The sequence below is a fragment of the Corythoichthys intestinalis genome, chromosome 4, assembly GCF_030265065.1.
Source record: "Corythoichthys intestinalis isolate RoL2023-P3 chromosome 4, ASM3026506v1, whole genome shotgun sequence".
NCBI classification, from domain to species: Eukaryota; Metazoa; Chordata; class Actinopteri; order Syngnathiformes; family Syngnathidae; genus Corythoichthys; species Corythoichthys intestinalis.
Window position 1 is genome coordinate 20,397,272 of NC_080398.1, and position 19,129 is coordinate 20,416,400.

The following is a 19,129-nucleotide window of genomic DNA, read 5'->3' on the forward strand; positions in this document are numbered from 1 at the left end:
CTGCTAAAACAGCAATTATGAAATGTTCAGCATGCTAACAGAGGTCTTAACGTGACAAATCAACCCTCTTAGCGAGAGGAAGCAAGTTTGCATAACGAAAGTGGGCAATGAGCAAGACTCACCCCGGAGCTTAACTCGCCCTGATAATGAACTGAAGAAGAACGTGTAGTATCTAAAACCAACACAAGAGGTTGGCGGTAGCTTTAGGTTTAAAATTCTTACGCTACAGTATATGTTTGGGTAAGAACCAGATAAATGACACAGAAACATAATTTGTCGTCTAAGTCCCGAAGGTAAATTAACATGAATAAACCGTTTAGGTAAATACTGTAATGTATACAATGGGGGTGTGTAGTGTAAGTTTGTGTAATCACCTTGCTGTGTTAAGATTCGCAATGTACTGTACGCGTGAACATGAACACAAAATAGTCTGTGTTATGTCTTCAGTATTATGACTTCCAAAATAACAACTTTCTATGTCTTGTTTTTCCGTGCGTACTTGAAGGAATTCAGTGTAAAACATTATCCGTGATGCGTTTTCATGCTTCTTCACGTCTCCGGGAAAGGAAGTAGCGTGTGGGTTCCCCCGGCCCAAGAAAAAAATACCCTTTTTGGGCTTTATTTTATTTCACCTGAATTTATTTTTATTCCATTGACGTGTGTCTCAAACAACAAGAGAAAAATCATTTACACGGGTACTTGCTATAAATTTTATATTTATTAGTTTAAGTGAATCTGCATGAGGCATTAAAACAGTAGTATGTGTACACACCTTTCTCATTAGGTGGCTTGTAATGAAGATTAGTAACTGATATGTTATGGCTCCTTTGTTTTTTAATTATAACAACAGTAGTAGATAGCTTAAAGTATTAGTGGTTGTTTACACAGACTGTATGTCAGTGTTATTAACCCTTTATAAGGCAAATGATTATTTTTGGTAAATAACCCTTTATTGTCAAATGTATCACATTTGATACTTAAAATGATTTGAAATGATATTGAGACGCTAATTCAGAATTTAGAAATTCCTTTCCAAAATTGGTGGATGCAAGTCAACACATGCATCTGCAGGTTCCATGGGGGTGTGCTTATTACACATATTTTTATTTTTTACAAATTTGAAAAAAAGGTTCCATTAAGACCCGAATTTTTCAAACGTGGGACTCTCTGACTATTGTTGCATGTTACAAGCCTTCAAGGCTTATAAAAAAACAAACAAACAAAAAAAAAGCCTTATAAAGACCTGGTGTCCTCATATGTAGACATCACAATATTAACATTTGGTAATCAAGTATGGGCTAAATGACCCAAAATATGATGTCCAGATATGTGGAGTACTAGTGTGGGGCCTACATGACTCAAAATATGATGTCCACATATGTGGGCACCAGGTCTCAATTATAGTTATATGTATATGGCGGAAAACACTCAGGTGACTTGAAGTTCCGCTCTGAGACCCCCCAATCTGGCCCAATTTCAAAATTGTCCGATATGCATGTGTGATAAATCATTGGAAAGCTTAAAATCTCCATTTTCCGAATTTTGAACAGAGGGGCATTTAAAAAAAAAAAAAAAAAGGTTTTTAAACGGCAAAACCCTATCTGGAGGCGAGAGCACGCGAGAGCAGAATTACAGACGCCATGACTTTATCAAGATATTATCGCATACTAACCTTGTTTTGATCCAAAAACTCCATGTAACATGTATCACTGAGTGTCAAGACACAGTTGTGAATGCCCACAGTTGAATTTTTGGGGGATTTTATGGGTGAAACATGGCAATATAACAAGGTAAGCGATGCAGAAATCGCAGACATCAAGGAGTGGTCGAGATTTTCTTTTTCATTTATTTACCCCTTTAAATGTTTTTTTTTCCTTTCCAATTTTTCTTTGTTTGGATCGAGTATTTATCATCTTACATATTGGAGAAAATGCGACAGTTACAAAAAAATACAAATAAGCGATAGTTATGAGGTAGATATCCGTGACTTTTTTACAGACGCCATTTTTTTCATTGTGACGTCATTTGTTTAAAAGTTTAAAATATGCGAGTGAATAATTTTTCAAAGTCTTTTTTTTTTTTTTTTTTTAACAAAATATTAGACATTAATTAATGATTCAAAGCTAAATATGACAGACATTTTGAATAATAAATATAATTAATTACCTTAGTTTTATGGCTGGGTTAAAACAAAAGCGGTTGCGCGATGTCTGTAAACGGGGGTTTTCAGGGTAAAACAGACAAATTGAAAATAGTTCGTGGGCTTACTGCGCCATGAATCTGCTATGGCAGCATATAGACATATTGTTCCATCAAACACAACAGTTGTTTCGGCTTAAAATACAGCAGTTTCTTTTAAAGAGGAGTGCAAGAGCAGAAACTGCTTTTTCAGTCTTGTCTGTGTTTTCCGCCATATACTTGTATATATATATATATATATATATATATATATATATATTTTTTGTGAGTAAATAAAATTTAAGAAATTGTTCTTAAAAACAAAATTTGAATTGAAATATATATATATATCAATGAAATTAAATATAAGACACAATATTTACATCCCCCATTTTACTTTTCTAATTAAAAAAAAAGTTTAATTTAAAAAATGAGAGAATATTTACTATAAACTCATTGCCTGCCATTGACAATTATAGACATCGAATTGTTTAACAGTTTACTGGCTGGTCTGCTCATGTTTCAGTGCCATCGACTGCACTAGGCATCCAATTCATTTTGTCTGGGAGAGGCTAGCATCAAATGATGGCTGCCAAGCCGCCTGGTCAAAATGGATTGGAAGTTTGATGTCGTCAATGGCAACCATTGAGCACCCTATAAGGGTTAAGGCATTCCCTTAGTATTTCAGGTTAATTTTTACATTTTTACTAATTAATTAAGTGTGGTTTTTATTTTCTTCATTTAACTCATTGGCTGCCATTGACAGGACTTCACGTCCTATACATTTTGGACTGGGAAGGAAGAATGAATGTTAGATCACATTTGTTTATTTGCTCACAGCCCTCCCAGTTCAAACGAATGTTATCGAGTGACAAACACATTTCAATTCAAAGCAGAAAAATGAACACGGTCACATGATTGGACATCTTTCATCGTCATTGGCACTGAAAGAGTTAATCTAATAATTGCACTCACCAATTTCAAAATGCCCAAATCATATTGAAAACGAAAGCAACCTAACCAAAAACATCAACATGCTGTGTAACCTCAAAACTGTCTATTCTACTTTGATGTATAGCATAAATAGATATGAAATTGAAAAATGAATTCAACTTTCTTCCTCTGTCAAACACATGAAAAAAATATGTTGATCACTCCGTGTTTTTTTTTTTTTTTTTTTTTTTTTTTTTTTTTGAGGAAACGAGGCATTTGTTTGTATATTTAAAATTGTTTATTGCACCCTCTGAAATTGTTGTTTTGGCAAAATAATGACTAATGATGCCATTACAGTATATAATTAGTCTTAAACGTTGTCATTTCTTAATTGTTAAATAACGAAGTGTGTGTTTGTTTGTTTGTTTGGAGTTTCGGTTCCTGACTAACCTGTTGCGCTACAGCTTGATGTACAGTTTTGGACTGTACATCTATGGTTCTCCGAGAACAGATACGGCCTGTTGACCTCGTTCAGAATGTTTTGGTGAACAGCTGTCATTTATCTGAATAAGACTGGAAAGTTTGTCGTTGTGGTGATCGGGGGTCACGTAGGCGGTTGTCTCTGTAACGGGGGGAGGGATATCTCAAAGTGTGTCAAAGTCCCTCTTGATTGAAGCAGCAAAACAAGCAAATTAACGAATGTGCCGAACAAGCTGAGGATGAATGCTTAGCGAGCATATAAATAAATTTGAATTTGAAATACAACTTTGCACATTTGTGGTAGGGAGGAAGAAGTAGAGCATCAAGTGCTTTATAAGTTGAGAGCAGAAAAATGAATGCTCAGAAAAGCTTATCGCGGACGCCCATAGGAATGGGAAAGGTAGGATTGTTTTTTTTTTTTTATCACACAGTCTTGGCACGTGTACCCCAGTCGCAAACATTTGAGGGGACTGAGATTTCAAGAATAAAAAGAAATATTATAGTAGTAGTGGTTGTAATAATAAAATAATCTACATTTTAAAATGCCGGCTGAAAAAACTTGCACAGTAAAAAAAATGATAGTATCCTTTATGCACAGTCTTGTTAAAACTAGCCCGTCTCATTCTGGTGAACAGTCTGTCCTCTGGCCTTCATTCTGCTCGGCCAATGTCATGTACCAATTTTGTTATCATAAAGATCTGGTGGTTATGACCCACTCTATCCCTTTACAAGATCATATGGATTGTATTTTATCTAACATGTGCAGCACTTCACCAAATCAAATTACACTTGACAATTATTGTGCAGTCAAGTGCATGCCACTTATCAGAAGCAATGACTGTAATTTTTGGACTATACGCAGCCAATTATGAAACGCACCCACCAAACTGTATTTGTTCATACAGTATATAGGCCACACTGAACTACAGTATAAGCCGCAGGGTTCAACGCGGGCAATAAAAATAGTAGTTCTTCTGAAAATTACAGTACTTTAGCTAACGATAATTGGTGCCTCTAAAAAAACTTCTGCTTACCTTTTGGCTTTGACATGCTATATTAGACTGTAATTTTGTTGCCAACTCTGAAATTGGTGGATTTTAACTCTATTTATTGTGAGGGCAGTTATGTAAATTATCAGACTATCTTGTTTGCGGACATATTTTCAGAAATAAATAGAAGCAGTAGAGTTACTTGGTATTTTAATTTCACACACATGGATATTTATACTTTACTAAAAGAATTCTCCTACTATGCCCCAATTATCTAAACTACTGCTTTTACTCACCATGCTTAGCACCCTCAAAACACTTTCAATTTTCTGAAACCAGCTACAGTACTTTTGATGTCTGCATTGTACATACACCTTATTATTTACACCTAATGCAGTGCTTTTAAATTGTTTTCTGTTGCGCCCCCCCAAGAAGACGTAAACATTTTGCACCCCCCCAACTTTCTGCCGCCACTGTAAATAGTGTATAAAAAATTATTATTATAAGTACACCTCTCTATAATATTGTTTCCTTTTTAATATTTAAGAGAAAAAAGTAATAGATCAATTTACAATAAAGTATAACTTTATGAACATTGTTCTGTTTGTAACAGAAAAGACTTCAAGTGCATCAATTTGCCTGAATTAAAAAAAATAAATTCAAGTTGATTAGCAACATTAACTCATGAGGACAATATGCCAAACAATTTGACAGAAAAAAAACGACAATGTCATTGGACAGAGGGACAATTTTTATTTTTCTTGCAGGCAGTATCAGCTCCTTTTCTATGGTGTAGAGTTCTTTTGCACAGAGTAACTTGGTATGCCACCTTATATGATGCTAACTGTGCTCGCTGGTTTACTGATGCAACACTGAGAAAATGGGACGATTGTTGGCAATATTCGGCACGTTTCTGCTGAAAAAAATCAAGCGGCTTATCAATGTGATTGGGGTCTAATGTCTTTAAGTGACATCTTAATTGATTTGGCTTACTGCTGTCCCCCGCAAACATTTTTAAACACAATAAACAGAATGGTCTTTTCTCTTCTCCCGCTGTATTAAAAGTCAATGCCAAACGCTGCATAAGCTACTGTCATATTTCCTCCTCTTAACTCTTCATATCTCCAGTGCTCTTTGCTGTGTGCTCTCGTTTGGTTAAAAAAAAAATGCTGTGCAGTCTTTGAAAATGAGAGCGCCACTGCCACCCACTGAGTGGATGTGCAGTTACTTTATTCTGGTAGGGCAAAAAATTATGTTCCCCGAGGTCACATGCGCCACCCCTGGCATCGCTCTGGGCACGCCCCACTATTTGAAAGGTACTGACCTAACGTACCGAAGGATTAAAAAGAAATATAACGAATAAATACATGCACACAGATTATTTTGTAGCACAAGTATCCCTCTCAAGGCAGGAGTTGAAGATTCACAACAACTTAATGCAAATCAACAAATTCATCCACGTTCATATTTTATGAACCCGTTTTTATTCAGATGTACAATTTTTCCTTTTACTAACATTTAATTTGACCCTTAGGGGGTTAAGCATGATAGGACAGAATGTACCTGACATTGGCTTCAAAGCATGGGACAAAATAAGATGGTGTTCGCATTGAGCTCCATTGCAAAACTATGATGTGTTATAAAGTTGTCCAACTGATGTGACATGGGCCATAGAGAGTAACAATGTGTAAGGTGCCACTGCCTGTGGGACCTTAGCATTGATTTGCCAAGCTCTTGTCAAACATTTAATTGGCTTGACTTCTTTTCGATTGGGTGGGGCTCACCTTTCCCAGTTTTAAATAGATTGCTGTTAAGATTGTCACATAACAGGTTAAGTGTAACAATGGTGGGTGGGGGCAAAAGGGACAGGGGGTGGATAGGACCACAAACTGGCATGCAATGTGTGCATGGGTTTACGTGCGCACATGCTGGTGTGTGCGTGTTTAGCTGGGTGTGTTTCTGAGCAGGTTAGTCGAGTGGATGTGGCGTGGCTTTTGGAGGGTGTCGTGGGAACGCTATTATTGGATGGCCAGGGGGCTGCTAGTTGCTATGGGAGGGAGACAACAAGCGGACGGGTGGTGTGTGTCTAGGTTGGGTTGTTTGTGGAAAATCAGGTCTGCTCAGGTGTGGGAATTAGAGTGCTGAGCAGGTAGAATGTGTACAAGGTAAGACTGCATGAGGAAACTGGACGCAGGATGGATTAAAATTGAATAGGAATTAAAAAAAAAAAAAAAGGACACGGGCAATATGATGAAAAAGTGACTGAAAATTCTGAATTTTGGGGATAAAATTCGATGCTTGTGCCGATATTTTCCCTGTAACTCACCTCCTAGAAACATCCAAATTAGAAGTTGGACTTTACAGTGTTGGTGTACAGGTCAGTGGAAATTAGTGCTGCAACGTTTAATCGATTAACTCAAGTATTTCGATTAGAAAAAAACTTCAAATGAAATTTTGCTTTTTCAAATATTCGTTAAGAGTGGCGATGTAATGGTTTATTTTGAAAGTGTTTGCATTTAAGTTTTTTATTTGGGTGGATACACTGCTCTTTAGTGGCAACAGTCAGTATGACATAACTCATTTAACATGGCTCAATCCAGCTGTTTCCTGTTAAAACCAACATAAGGTCAAGTTTTGTTTGAGCAAACATGTTTTTTTATGCATTAATAGTTTAGCTAGGGTATATGTAGCTGTTTTTTTTGTGTGGGGAAAAGCGTTTGATTTGTTAAGAGCACTTAAAAAAAAAAAATTATAGCATTTAAGCTAGCAAACCTTTGCTATGTAAATTGGCCAATCGTTCTCTTGATGTACTTAGATGGTCATTTATTTTTCAGTTTAGTTTTAAATGAAAGTGCAAGTCAGCAGTTTGAAGAAACACTCAGGAATTTTATTTTTGCATTCGCATTTAATGCTCGTTTGGAAGTGTATTCTTAGCAAGCCTTTGTTTTACATCTCCTAAAATTTATTCAGCAACACATTAAATGTTCCTAATCCGCTTGCTCGATTATTCTAACTAACTAGTTGATAGATTAATCGATTACTAAAAAAAATCGACAGCTGCAGCCCTAGTGGAAATTGTCTTTTTGTGTCCTTTGATTGGCTGGTGACCGTTCAAGGTTGTATGTCAAGTGGTCTCCAGTTCACATAGAAAAGAATATAATCTTTACTGTCATTGCACAACGAAATTTAAAGTGGCATTGACTTATTGACAAATTAACCTCATGGCAGTGGGTTTCAAGCATCTTAGACTCCGTACCATCCGCCTACTTTCTGTACTGCTTATCCTCATTAAGGTCGTGGCTGAAGCCTCGAGCTGACTTCAGGCAAAGGGCGGAGTACATCCCGGATTGGATACCAGCCAATCGCAAGACACCTAGACAAACAAGCATTCATACTCACACCTAAGGAAAAAATTGTGTTCAGTGACCCGAATTGACATGTTTTTAGAACGTGGGAGAAAAACTGCGCCCGAAGAAACAGACACAAGGAGAAAATGCAAACTCCATACAGGAAGGCTAAAGCCCGTTTATGAACTCGCAAACTTTGAACCGTGAGGCATTGTCGTTAACCTGTCACCCACTGTAATGCCACACAAAATATGACCCCAAAAATTCAGAAAACGGTGGCGTAGTAGGCTAAAGAATTCATTAAAATGTAGCAGAGGTTTTCTTTTTGTTAGCCACAGTAACAATGCAGTGTTTTCACAGTAACACTACGCTTTGTGTGAGAAACTGAAAAATAATATACTTTAATAACATCATTAATAGTGTGACCTATTTGAAGAAACTTTTTTGTATATTACTTTTCATGAGAGTGTCCAAATAATTGCTGTGGAAAAAGGTCATTAACATCAAAGCTTCAGTGGTTAGCGCTTCACTGTTTATTGATGCTTCAGGGCGAGTGAGCTAGCATGCATTTTTTTTTTTTTTAATCAGATCAAAGTTTTGGGTTGATCAAAATAGTGGATGTAGAATGTTAAAAAAATGTCAGGAAGATATGAGAGCCACTGACATGACAGGTGTGAGTGTGGGTTGGCCTCCCCCTATTATGTTGCACTTTTTTATCTTCCTCATTCTCGCACACACTCTAAACTTCCACTTCCTCCTGCAAGTGCGCTTTTTTCTTTCTTTCTTTGTGGTCCGTGTGGCCCTCGCTTCTTCCTCAGGTATTTTAATCAAACAGCTAATGCTATAAAGGGAATTAACCTAGTGCCCTGTGGTTACGCCGCACCACCATTGCATAATCCGGTGTCTGTTCCAACTCATACCAAACAATCTTTCCCTTTTACAGCTCTGCTGTCCACACTGTTAAGTCTTCTCATTATGTTTGCCTGCAAATAAAATCTCTGTGTCTTCAGTGAATCAGACATCATTATTACAGGTCCGAAAAGTAATATTAAAACAAATTAGGGGATATCAGACAGTTGCTACTGATTTTAACTGGATGAGCATCTATGTGACAACTCCATCAAGTTACACTGTTGGTTGACCTAAGGATGATGTAGACTGGCACTAATCTATAATGGTTTTTAGTAGGGCTGTCAAAATGATCGATTATCGTGCCGTAATTTTTTTTTTTTATTCAATCACGTTAAAATATTTGACGCATTTAATGCACATGCCTTGCTCAAACAGATTAAAATAACAGCACAGTGTAATGGCCACTTGTTACTTGTGTTTTTTCGCCCTCTGCTGGCGCTTGGGTGCGACTGATTTTATGGGTGAGCATTGCGTAATTATTGACATCAACAATGATGAGCTACTAGTTTATTTTTTGATTGAAAATTTTACAAATTTTATTAAAACGAAAACATTAAGAGGGGTTTTAATATAAAACTTCTATAACTTGTTCTAACATTTTTCTTTTAAGACCTACAAGTCTCTATCCATGGATCGCTTTAACAGAATGTTAATAATGTTAATGCCATCTTGTTGATTTATTGTTATAATAAACAAATACAGTACTTATGTGCCGTATGTTGAATGTATATATCCGTCTTGTGTCTTATCTTTCCATTCCAATAATAATTTACAGAAAAATATGGCATATTTTATAGATGGTTTAAATTGCGATTAAATGATTTTTAAGCTGTAATTAACTCGATTAAAATTTTTAATCGTTTGACAGCCCTACTTTTTAGTTTTCACACAATGCATGCAAAATATGCAAAAATAATATACAAAATTGTTTGGAGGTTTAAGTTTGGGTTGACATTGAAGATGTATTGAGATGCTGTTTTGAAATTTAACCTTGGTCCAGGTCGTCATATGACCTTTATTTAGCTTTACACAACTGCCATATTCGTTTAAAGAGAAGTTAACCATTGTTTAATAATAAAATTGCTGACAAAAACTACTTTAAAAACTACTCACGCTTTGAAAAACTTTAAAGTACCTACTTGAAAAGCGACACTTCCACCTAGTGTCAAACAGAGGATATTGCAAGGCTCTTGCTCGAGCTCTAGTTTATAAAAACGAACATTCATTCATTCATTTTCCATGCCGCTTTTTCCTCACTAGGGTCTGACATCTCAAATGTCCTATAGACATACCTGTCAACCCTAGGCTGTTGGCAGTCTTACAAATAGTGACGTATGACCTTACAAATTGATGACTAATCTTACAACGTTATATGAAACAAAAATAAAACTCAGTTTTTAAAATAATATGAATTTATTGGTAATATTGTCACATACAACCTGGTGCAATCAAAGAACAATCAATATCTCTAGCTACATAATGATTACTCAAATTTAACAGTGACAGTAACATTTTGTTTTAATTGTATGTAGCACTTTTGGCATTTTCTATCATGTCTTTTTACGCTGCACTTCAGCTCGCAATTCAGTTTGACTTGAAGGTAGTTCGTTAGTGTGTTCAATTATAAATTAAAAGGTCAATTGATAAAATTAACTTACCGATGCAATCTTTGAGTCAGGGAACATTTCTTTTGCTAATTCTGAGAAGTGACCAACAATAGTTACAGGCAAATTGTGTTCGGCAACAAATTGGGAGAATAAAATCTCCGCTTTCATCACTTCTCATTCTGCAGACTGCATCTTTATGACCAGTGTTGTTAATCAAAATTTAAAAAAGGAATTAATTACAGTTACCAATTACTTCGCCCAAAAAGTAATTGAGTTAGTAAATCAGTTACTTGAATGTAAGAGTAATTAGTTACTTGGCAAAGTAACTGGTGTTACCTTTCATGTTTTTTTTTTTCATTAAAAAAAAAACAAAACAAAAACAAAGTGACCTTTGCTATGTTTGGAAGTCATTTAATGTAGTCAATCAACCGTTAAAGTTGTTAAAATTGCTCCTGTTTTTGCATTAGTTCCCTTCTGTCTACTTTCGACATGTGAAAGTTTTAAAACTGTTTCATCATTTAAAGATCAATCGGCAAAATCTTGACTTGAATCTAGGAGTATTTTAGATAAGTTACTTAGGTTCGCTAGGAAGGTTCACTACAACAGAGCCTATCTGAGAAGTCTACTGCTTTAAGATGGCGGTTGTTTACTAACGCCACCGAGTCCATCATTTCACATCTAGTTCTATATGCATATGATATCTAGTGTAGAATCAAGCAAGGTAGATTGTAGGCTGTCGGCTACAGTCAGGAAATATCGGAGCCACCTAGCCTAGCATCAGCGTCACAACACTCTTCCCTCCTTCCCGCTCCCGCTCTTCTTTCTCCGTGTCTCTGACTTTTCTCGCGTCATTCAACCAACGTAGTAACGCATAGTAATGCACATTGTCTAGTTGGCGAAACTGTGACAAAATCCGGAGAAAAAAAAACGTAATGCACGAAAAACGTACAGAGTTTGAACATACGGCGTACACATTTAATCAGTGCTCACTTGTACAAATTACACCGAAACCGTACAACTTGACAGGTATGTATAGAGGTGTGATCAATTGAAATCTTGAATCTTGAATAAGAAAATAATAAAGGCTTCAGAGAAACAAAACATGATATATTATTAACAATTTTTGCTTTTCAAACACAAATAACATAAATGATAATCCTAACTGGGGAAAAAAATGCAGATTTTCTCAGGTGTATTAAAAAAATGTGCGTATAAAAAAACTATGCCTAAAGAACTATGATGTTAATTAAACATTCAAAATCAACATCATTAGAATTCAAATGTTGTGTCATGCAGGCGGTGATGTCTTCAGGTGAGGACGGTCTGATTGGAATCCCCTTCCCAGAGCATAGCAACGAGCTGCTCTCCCACCTCAATGACCAAAGGCGCTCGGGGCTCTTGTGCGACCTCACTCTGACCTCTCGTGGGGCACGCTACCCGACCCACCGCGCCGTCATGGCCGCCGTCAGTCTATATTTCCGCCGGCTCTTCGGGGCAGAGGAAGGTGGCTGTGGTGAGGGTGGCGGAGGTTTCAGTGTGTGCCAGTTGGACTGCGTGGCGCCCGACGCCCTGGATGCCCTGCTGGAATTTGCATACACAGCCACTCTGACCATCCCCTGTTCTGGAATGAGGGACGTCCTGCGGGGTGCTCAACTTCTTGGCATCCAGTGTGTGGCGGATGCCTGCAGGGATATCCTGGGGGAGAAGGCTGAGCAGGATGACGAAAAGGAGCCCGGAGACCAGCGCGCAGCGGCCGTTCAGCGGTCTGAAGGAGAGAATGAATCCCGCAGAAAAATGGACCGAAAGAAGTTGAAAAAAGTTGGCCCACATCACATCAACTCATTGTTGAACCCACCGCCCGCTTCTCCAGTCTCGTACCCTTCGCCTCTATCGGAGAGCTTGCGCTTGCGGACCCCAGCCCAGCCCCCCAGCCCGGAATCAGAGGAGCCCTTCTTCAGGGGGTGGCAAAACGGCAATCCAGGAGCAGTCAGAGTACCGGAAAGGAGCCCCACGCTAACTGGAGGCCACCTACATTGGATGCCCCAACGCCCCCCACCTCCGGCCGTGCCCCCAGAGGACAAACTGTCCGAGGAAGAAGACATGGAGGCCTTTGGCAATGAAGGCACGCTGATGGAAAGCACCTCCACCACTTCTCCTGCGACCGAGCGAGCAGAAGGCGCGGGGGCGGCCTCGGCGACAATAACGACAGGGGTCGGCAGGAGGAGAAAGTCGCAAATGCCTCAGCAGTGTCCAGTCTGTCAGAAGATCATCCACGGAGCAGGAAAACTGCCGCGACATATGAGGACACACACCGGAGAGAAACCCTTCCAATGCACTGCCTGCGGGGTTCGCTTCACCAGGTATAGAAATTCCAGAATGCTACACAACATCTATCAATCCATTTTCTGTAGAGCTTATATTGTTGTCTATACCGGGGGTCGGCAACCCGTGTTTAGTGAGCCGCATGCGGCTCTTTAGCGCTGCCCTAGTGGCTCCCTGGAGCATGTTCAAAAATGTTTGAAAATGGAAAAAAATAGTTGAGGGAAATATTTTTTGTTTTGATGACAAAAATGACACATACATTCTTAACGTTTTCAAATGCTGTAAAAATGTGTAGAATAAAAATTGAATTTCATTTCTGTCAACAAAGATTTCCGTCATAGCCTGCGACACACGCTTTATTACGCTTGACGGTGGCGCAAGTGACGTTCCGTTATTCTCGCTATATGATTGGCCAAAGAGTCGAAATGCTCTCCCATGAAATGCATGTTTAAATGAAACATCGGTCACAACAACGCTTGCTCGAACTGTTGGGTTCTTTTTTTCTGTAACCATGGACGGTTTATATGAGGAAATTTTCCACTACTTAAAGACAAGAGAATGCAGCATCAGGACTCTCTCCTCAAAATGTCCCAAGGGCCGAAAGGCCCACATTCGTGAGAGACAGATCTGTGTCCGCACACGTTTGCTGTTTTATATAATTTTAACATTTGTTACTCTCTGTGTGTGATATCATCAATCGCTTTACATATGCATTTTTAAATAGGCACTTTTAAGCGAACGCATTCAAGAACAACTGGACCATTTTTAGACAGGAATTTTATTGGGGAGCATTTCGACTCTTCGGCCAACCGTATAGGAAGAATAACGAAATGTCACTGTCAAGCGCAGGCCCCCCGAGGAGATAGTGAGGACGAGTGGATAGTGTACCTATACCGGGAGATAATAAAGCATGGAAAACCGTTCACAGAGGGTGAGTACATGAAGGAGACATCCATCAACATATCGGAACACCTATTTGCAGACTTCAAAAACAAAACCGAGATAATTAAAAAAAAATAAATCTAAGACATGCCCGGATAAGGGGCATGTTATACACGTTCTATTTTGTTGTTATTTGAAACCTCAAAAATATTTCATTTTTGTGTCTTTTTTTTTTTTTTTTTTGCATTTCTATAATTTTATAAAAGCAATGAAACAAGTCATTAATATTGTAATGAAGTTAAACTTGAGGTGGCATCATACAACAGAGCAGTCACATGGTGCGTTGGATGCACTGCAGGGAAAATGAACATTAAATCATGAAGGCTCATTATGTATTTTTAGCCGACTTAGTCATTTTGATAGTAGGCTGATATAGCTGATACAGATACATACAGCATGTGTTGCCTTCTTTATTAGGCTTATTTAAGGCTTTTAAGACATTTTTTACTTTTAAGACATTTTTTATTTTCATTTTTTTGGTCCAACATGGTTCTTTCAACATTTTGGGTTGCCGACCCCTGGCCTATACCAACAGTCTTGATATACACTCGACTGTCACTTGTCAATCACAGAACTGTTTTTTCTAGAGTTGTAGATAAAAGCATTTTAAAATTATATCGACACTATCGACTAGGGGTGTGACAAAATATCGAAATGGTGATATATCGTGATACTTTGTATCCAATAGGTTATTGATATGCTCCTGACAAGAATCGAGATATTGTTTTAAAATGGTGTCAATGTCTAAAATAAATAAATAAATAAAAATAAACCAGCAAGTTGCTACCAAAATCTTTCACCATAATAGTGTCTCAGTTAACTCTAAGGCTGCATTGACTGTGCTCGACGCCCAATCCATTTGGACTGGGAACGTTCGTTCTTTAGAAATCAGAGCATTCACAGTCATTCTGTCCGATTTTCAGGGCATTTACAGGTCACTTGTCGTTCATTTTAGGGTATTTACAGGTCATTTCTGTTGAGTTTGAGTCACTGTCTATTCATTTGGGTGATTGCCAGGTCACTTCCTGTTCTGTAACTCAAAATAAACAGGTCGTTACCCATGAAATACCCCAAAATCAACAGGAAGTAACTGAAAATTAACAGGTAAATGACCTTAACTCATTCACTCCCAGCCATTTTCACCGGAGCAAGGCCCTTCGCTCCCGGCCGTTTTACTGGATTTTGACTGATTTTGCAAGGCCCACAGAAAATTCTGTCCTATTGCTATACAAACATGGAACCCACCAAAAGAAAGATTAGACTCTCCTCTTTCAGTAGAAAAAATAGTTAGTTCATATATTTTTCCATTCTTTAGAAATCAGCATTAGAAAATAGCTTAGTTTGAGCAATTTTCCAATTTCTGATGAAAAAACTGAGAAATTGAGCTTTTTGTGAAAGCATTCATTTCAAACATAACTTTAACACAGCTATTTTTTGCTTTAATTACATCCCAAACATCTAAATAATGTTTTGCTTTTACAAAATAAGATAAATAACAAGACAAATAGAGCTTTTGATCGCAAAGTAACAATTTATTTACACATAACTAAACTATTGAACTGTTGAACTATTGCGCACATAACAACGTGGAAGGCTCTTGGCTGCTCCCGTGGCTAATCTGATGAGTCCGGATCAAGATCGGTCTCACTTTTTTCATCATCTTCATCGTACCTCGGGCTAAGGAGTAACGCAACGTGAGCTCCGCAGAACGCGTGTGGAACCTGACGTTGTTGTGGACGTCACAGTCTGTCTCATCAAGATAGATTTTTTTAAATCCTTCTTTGACGATGGTTTCGTTTTCTTTTCAAAACACTCCTCCAGTGTCGTTTGCCTTTTTTTCCCTGATTGTTCTCCACATTTTTCTCAAATTCTCACACGTCTTCACAAGATCCCTCCAACTTCTGTTTCCTGGCTATTTTTCTTCACTTCCTTTTTTGGCCCGAGATGAGTTCTTACCAAATGCGCTACTGACCTCCGGTGGCCAGTATTATTGCTTTAAAATGGGTTTTGAGCTTTGTGCATTATATTTTAGATAGATCGGAACCTATAGATGCCTCTAGACGCCTATAGACGCAAAAGACGTATAAATACGTTTTTGGGACACTGAAGCAATTAAAAATAGAACATATTTGTACGTTTTTGGGGGCAAATGAGTTAAATGGCCCAAAATTACCCCATTGCCTGGCATTGGCTGCCACTACCGGCCATAGACTTTCAATCCATTTGAAATGGGAGGGATGGCAGCGAATGAACGAATGTTCATTCGCTGCCACCCTCCCAGTTCAAATGGATTGGATGTCTACTAGTGATAAAATCAATCCAATTCACAGCAGAACCTGGTGTTTTTATGTTTATTAGTTGTTTGTAGAAGATCCTAGAATGGTTTTCCGACCAATGTATCGATAATCGTTGTATCGTCAGATCGTTATCGTGAGCTTTGTATCGCAAATCGTATCGTATCGTGAGTTACCAAGAGGGTTCCCGCTCCTATTATCGACACATTGTCGTTTTTGGGCCAATATGCATGTTGCTGAATTCAAAGTGAATGATTACCGTAGTGGCCATCTCCATTTTAACACTTGTTGTGTCTTTGCGTTCAGGAATGACAAATTGAAGATCCACATGAGAAAGCACACGGGCGAGCGGCCCTACTCCTGTCCGCACTGCACCGCCCGCTTCTTGCACTCGTACGACCTGAAGAACCACTTGTCCTTGCACAGCGGCGCGCGGCCCTTCGAGTGCCAGCTCTGCCACAAAGCCTTCGCCCGGGAGGACCATCTCCAGCGCCACCGCAAGGGACACAGCTGCCTGGAGCTGCGCATGCGGCGGCCCAGAGCAGAAACCGACGAGCAAGAAGAGGCAGACATAAACGGAGGTGAGCGCATTGATTCCCTGGAGCCTCCGCGGGCCCACTCCTCTTCGCTCCTGCGGCCCACCATGCTTGAAGGCGGGATGTTCCAAGCAGACATCGACAGGGAGCGCTCACTTGCCTTGCAGGCTCTCGCGCAGCTCAGCCCGCAGCAGTTTGCCAACTACCACGCCCTCTATCTACGAGGTATGGAAATGCGAGGGAGCGGGGAAGGTGAGACAAAAGACTCAGGGGGAGTCAACATGCAGCGTCACAGCTGGCCACCGGTGGCGGGGGAGAAGATTGGTGAGGTGGAGGAAGAATAGTCAATGTTAAGGAATATGTGTGTTTGCGTGTGTGGTATTTAATCCACATTAAAAAAATTGTAATCTCACTCAGGTGGCTGAACCTGCTCCATGTGGAGAGCACTTAGAAAAAGCAAAAAAATGGAAAACGGGTTTTCTGAGGCGTTTTAAATGTTTGATCACTGGCTCTTAGCAGTTGGAATTTGTGTCTCCTTTCTTTTAAGTTCAAGCTTTTCTGTCTAGCTGTGCGTGCTATTAATTGCGGTTACTGGGATGTTTTTCACTTTACCTAAGAATATTATATTTTTGCGAGATTTTGTATGTATTATTGCACATCCAGCTCAGCCGAGTGCTGTTTATCTTTGCTTGGATTTGGTGCAGGAACCAAAGATGTAGTTATTTGATAACTTTAAACAAAGAAAGAAATGTAGCCAATGTTGGGTTCAAAGAACCCTGTCAAGTTTCCTTCTGTTTAGAAAAATTCTGCTTCCATGTATGAGCTTCGTTTTGTGTTGAATGACCAAAAGAGACCCAGTCTTGGTCAATGTTGATTTCCTCCTTCAAAGACGGTTGATTTCAGTTTACCAACACACAAATGTGGCTTCCTTAGTAGAGACGAAGGTGATGGGATGAATGGGAGCATTGGCCTTTTTTTTGTATTTATTTATTTATTGTTTTTATTTATAGTTCTCCTTCTTTGCAAGATCAAATCCAGGGTTCATCACCAGTCTTACTGTGTGAAATTGTGGCGTCACATCCGTTCCTTGTGGTCAACCAATGCATTCCTTGCACATGTCAGGTAGTACTACACAGAAACATTCCAGCCTTCTTACAATAGCTGTGAGATTCAATGGAAAGGGGCCATTTGTGGCCCGCCAGTACCTTTTATTTAGCCGGCCATCCGATATATTCACTCACTATCGCTTTTAAAGGGCTTACAAAAAGGAAATGACCAAGGAAAGAGGTTGGCCTACCCTTGCGTTTAGAACTCCAAAGGTGGAAATCATTTATGTAGCAGGAAGGCCAAATGAGTAGAGCATGTATAGTGTGTTGAGTCTGTTGTCTACCCTATCAAACGAGCTCAGGAGACACCAAAAGTACCCACCGAACAGCTTAATTCACACCCTGCGACATCATTATACAAAATTGTTTTTTTTTTTTAAAACATCTTAATGACGAAAAAATGCAATTTTTTGGATAAAGACTCAGCCATATAAATCTATTCCCATTCCGTTATATTCCAGTGGGTTGTTTATTTTCTCAGTTGTGCTACATAAATTACCTCACAGCTCACGTGATTGAAAGTCACTCATGTTCATTTGTCTCTCCCAGATCGGACATCTAGCGCCGTCAATGGCAGCAAATTAGTTAAGTGAGTGCTGTGTAGCGGTTATTTTTTTAAGAACATTGTCCATGAAAGACCCATATATTGTGTCTGCAACATCTCTAATACTTATCTAGGTTGTCAGCCATGTTCTTATCCGATTTGTAGTGACATTTTCCATTTCACACTTCCCGACAGTCTTGAATGCAGCACAACTTGCTTAGACTTTCTGTTGAAACAAATTATAATAACAAAGATGCAGTGATGAGTAGTTGTGAATTGTCCAACATGATCATTTGAGACTTAAACTAAATGAATAAATAATTTCCATATACTTTGAATGTCCATTTGATAGTGTATTAAAATTTACAATGATATACTACTGTACATTATATACAGTTAAATGTATACAATGGGATGAGGTTGCCTTAGTTTCTTTTGTTGTGATGCACTTCTTCTTCTTCTCAGGAACTCTTGAGCAATGCACTAAGTGGTTATAGGACATTGAAAATGGGGAAATATGATGTGGGTGAACTCCGACAAGCTCTTAATGCAAAACTGAGCACGATAGTTTAAAAAAAAAAAAAAAAAAAAAAAATGGACTTGTGAATAGTTTATATTCTAAGTTGGTTTAAAAGGCATTTACATGAACTACTGGTCTTAAATGGGAGTAAGTGCTCCAAATGGTCCAATTGGAGTGAAAAAATGAATGGGTTAATGAGTGAGTGTGACTCAGTGCCAGCTGTGAAGTTGTACCTCTCTATATACATTTTAGTGGGTTGGGTGAAGGGAAGGTCCAAGACCACCTCACTATCAGGGATACGTTTTATTTTTGTCCTTTAGTTTCTACTTTAGCAAACCTTTACTTAATGTCATGTCCTTTCTCTTTTTCTTTCAAATGTCAAGAAACACAAATGACAAATAAAAACAAACATATCCAAG

The 19,129-nt window shown here is 38.6% G+C and overlaps 1 protein-coding gene across 1 annotated transcript in view; it reads left to right on the forward strand.

The window, feature by feature from the left end:
* Positions 1-19,129, forward strand: part of zbtb7b (zinc finger and BTB domain containing 7B) — a 44,888-nt gene extending 25,759 nt beyond the window's left edge. The window contains exons 3-4 of the mRNA XM_057834567.1: positions 11,743-12,806; positions 16,311-19,129. Coding sequence (XP_057690550.1) covers positions 11,749-12,806; positions 16,311-16,884 — 1,632 coding nt within the window. The 5' untranslated portion in view covers positions 11,743-11,748 and the 3' untranslated portion in view covers positions 16,885-19,129. The remainder of the gene's footprint in view (positions 1-11,742; positions 12,807-16,310) is intronic.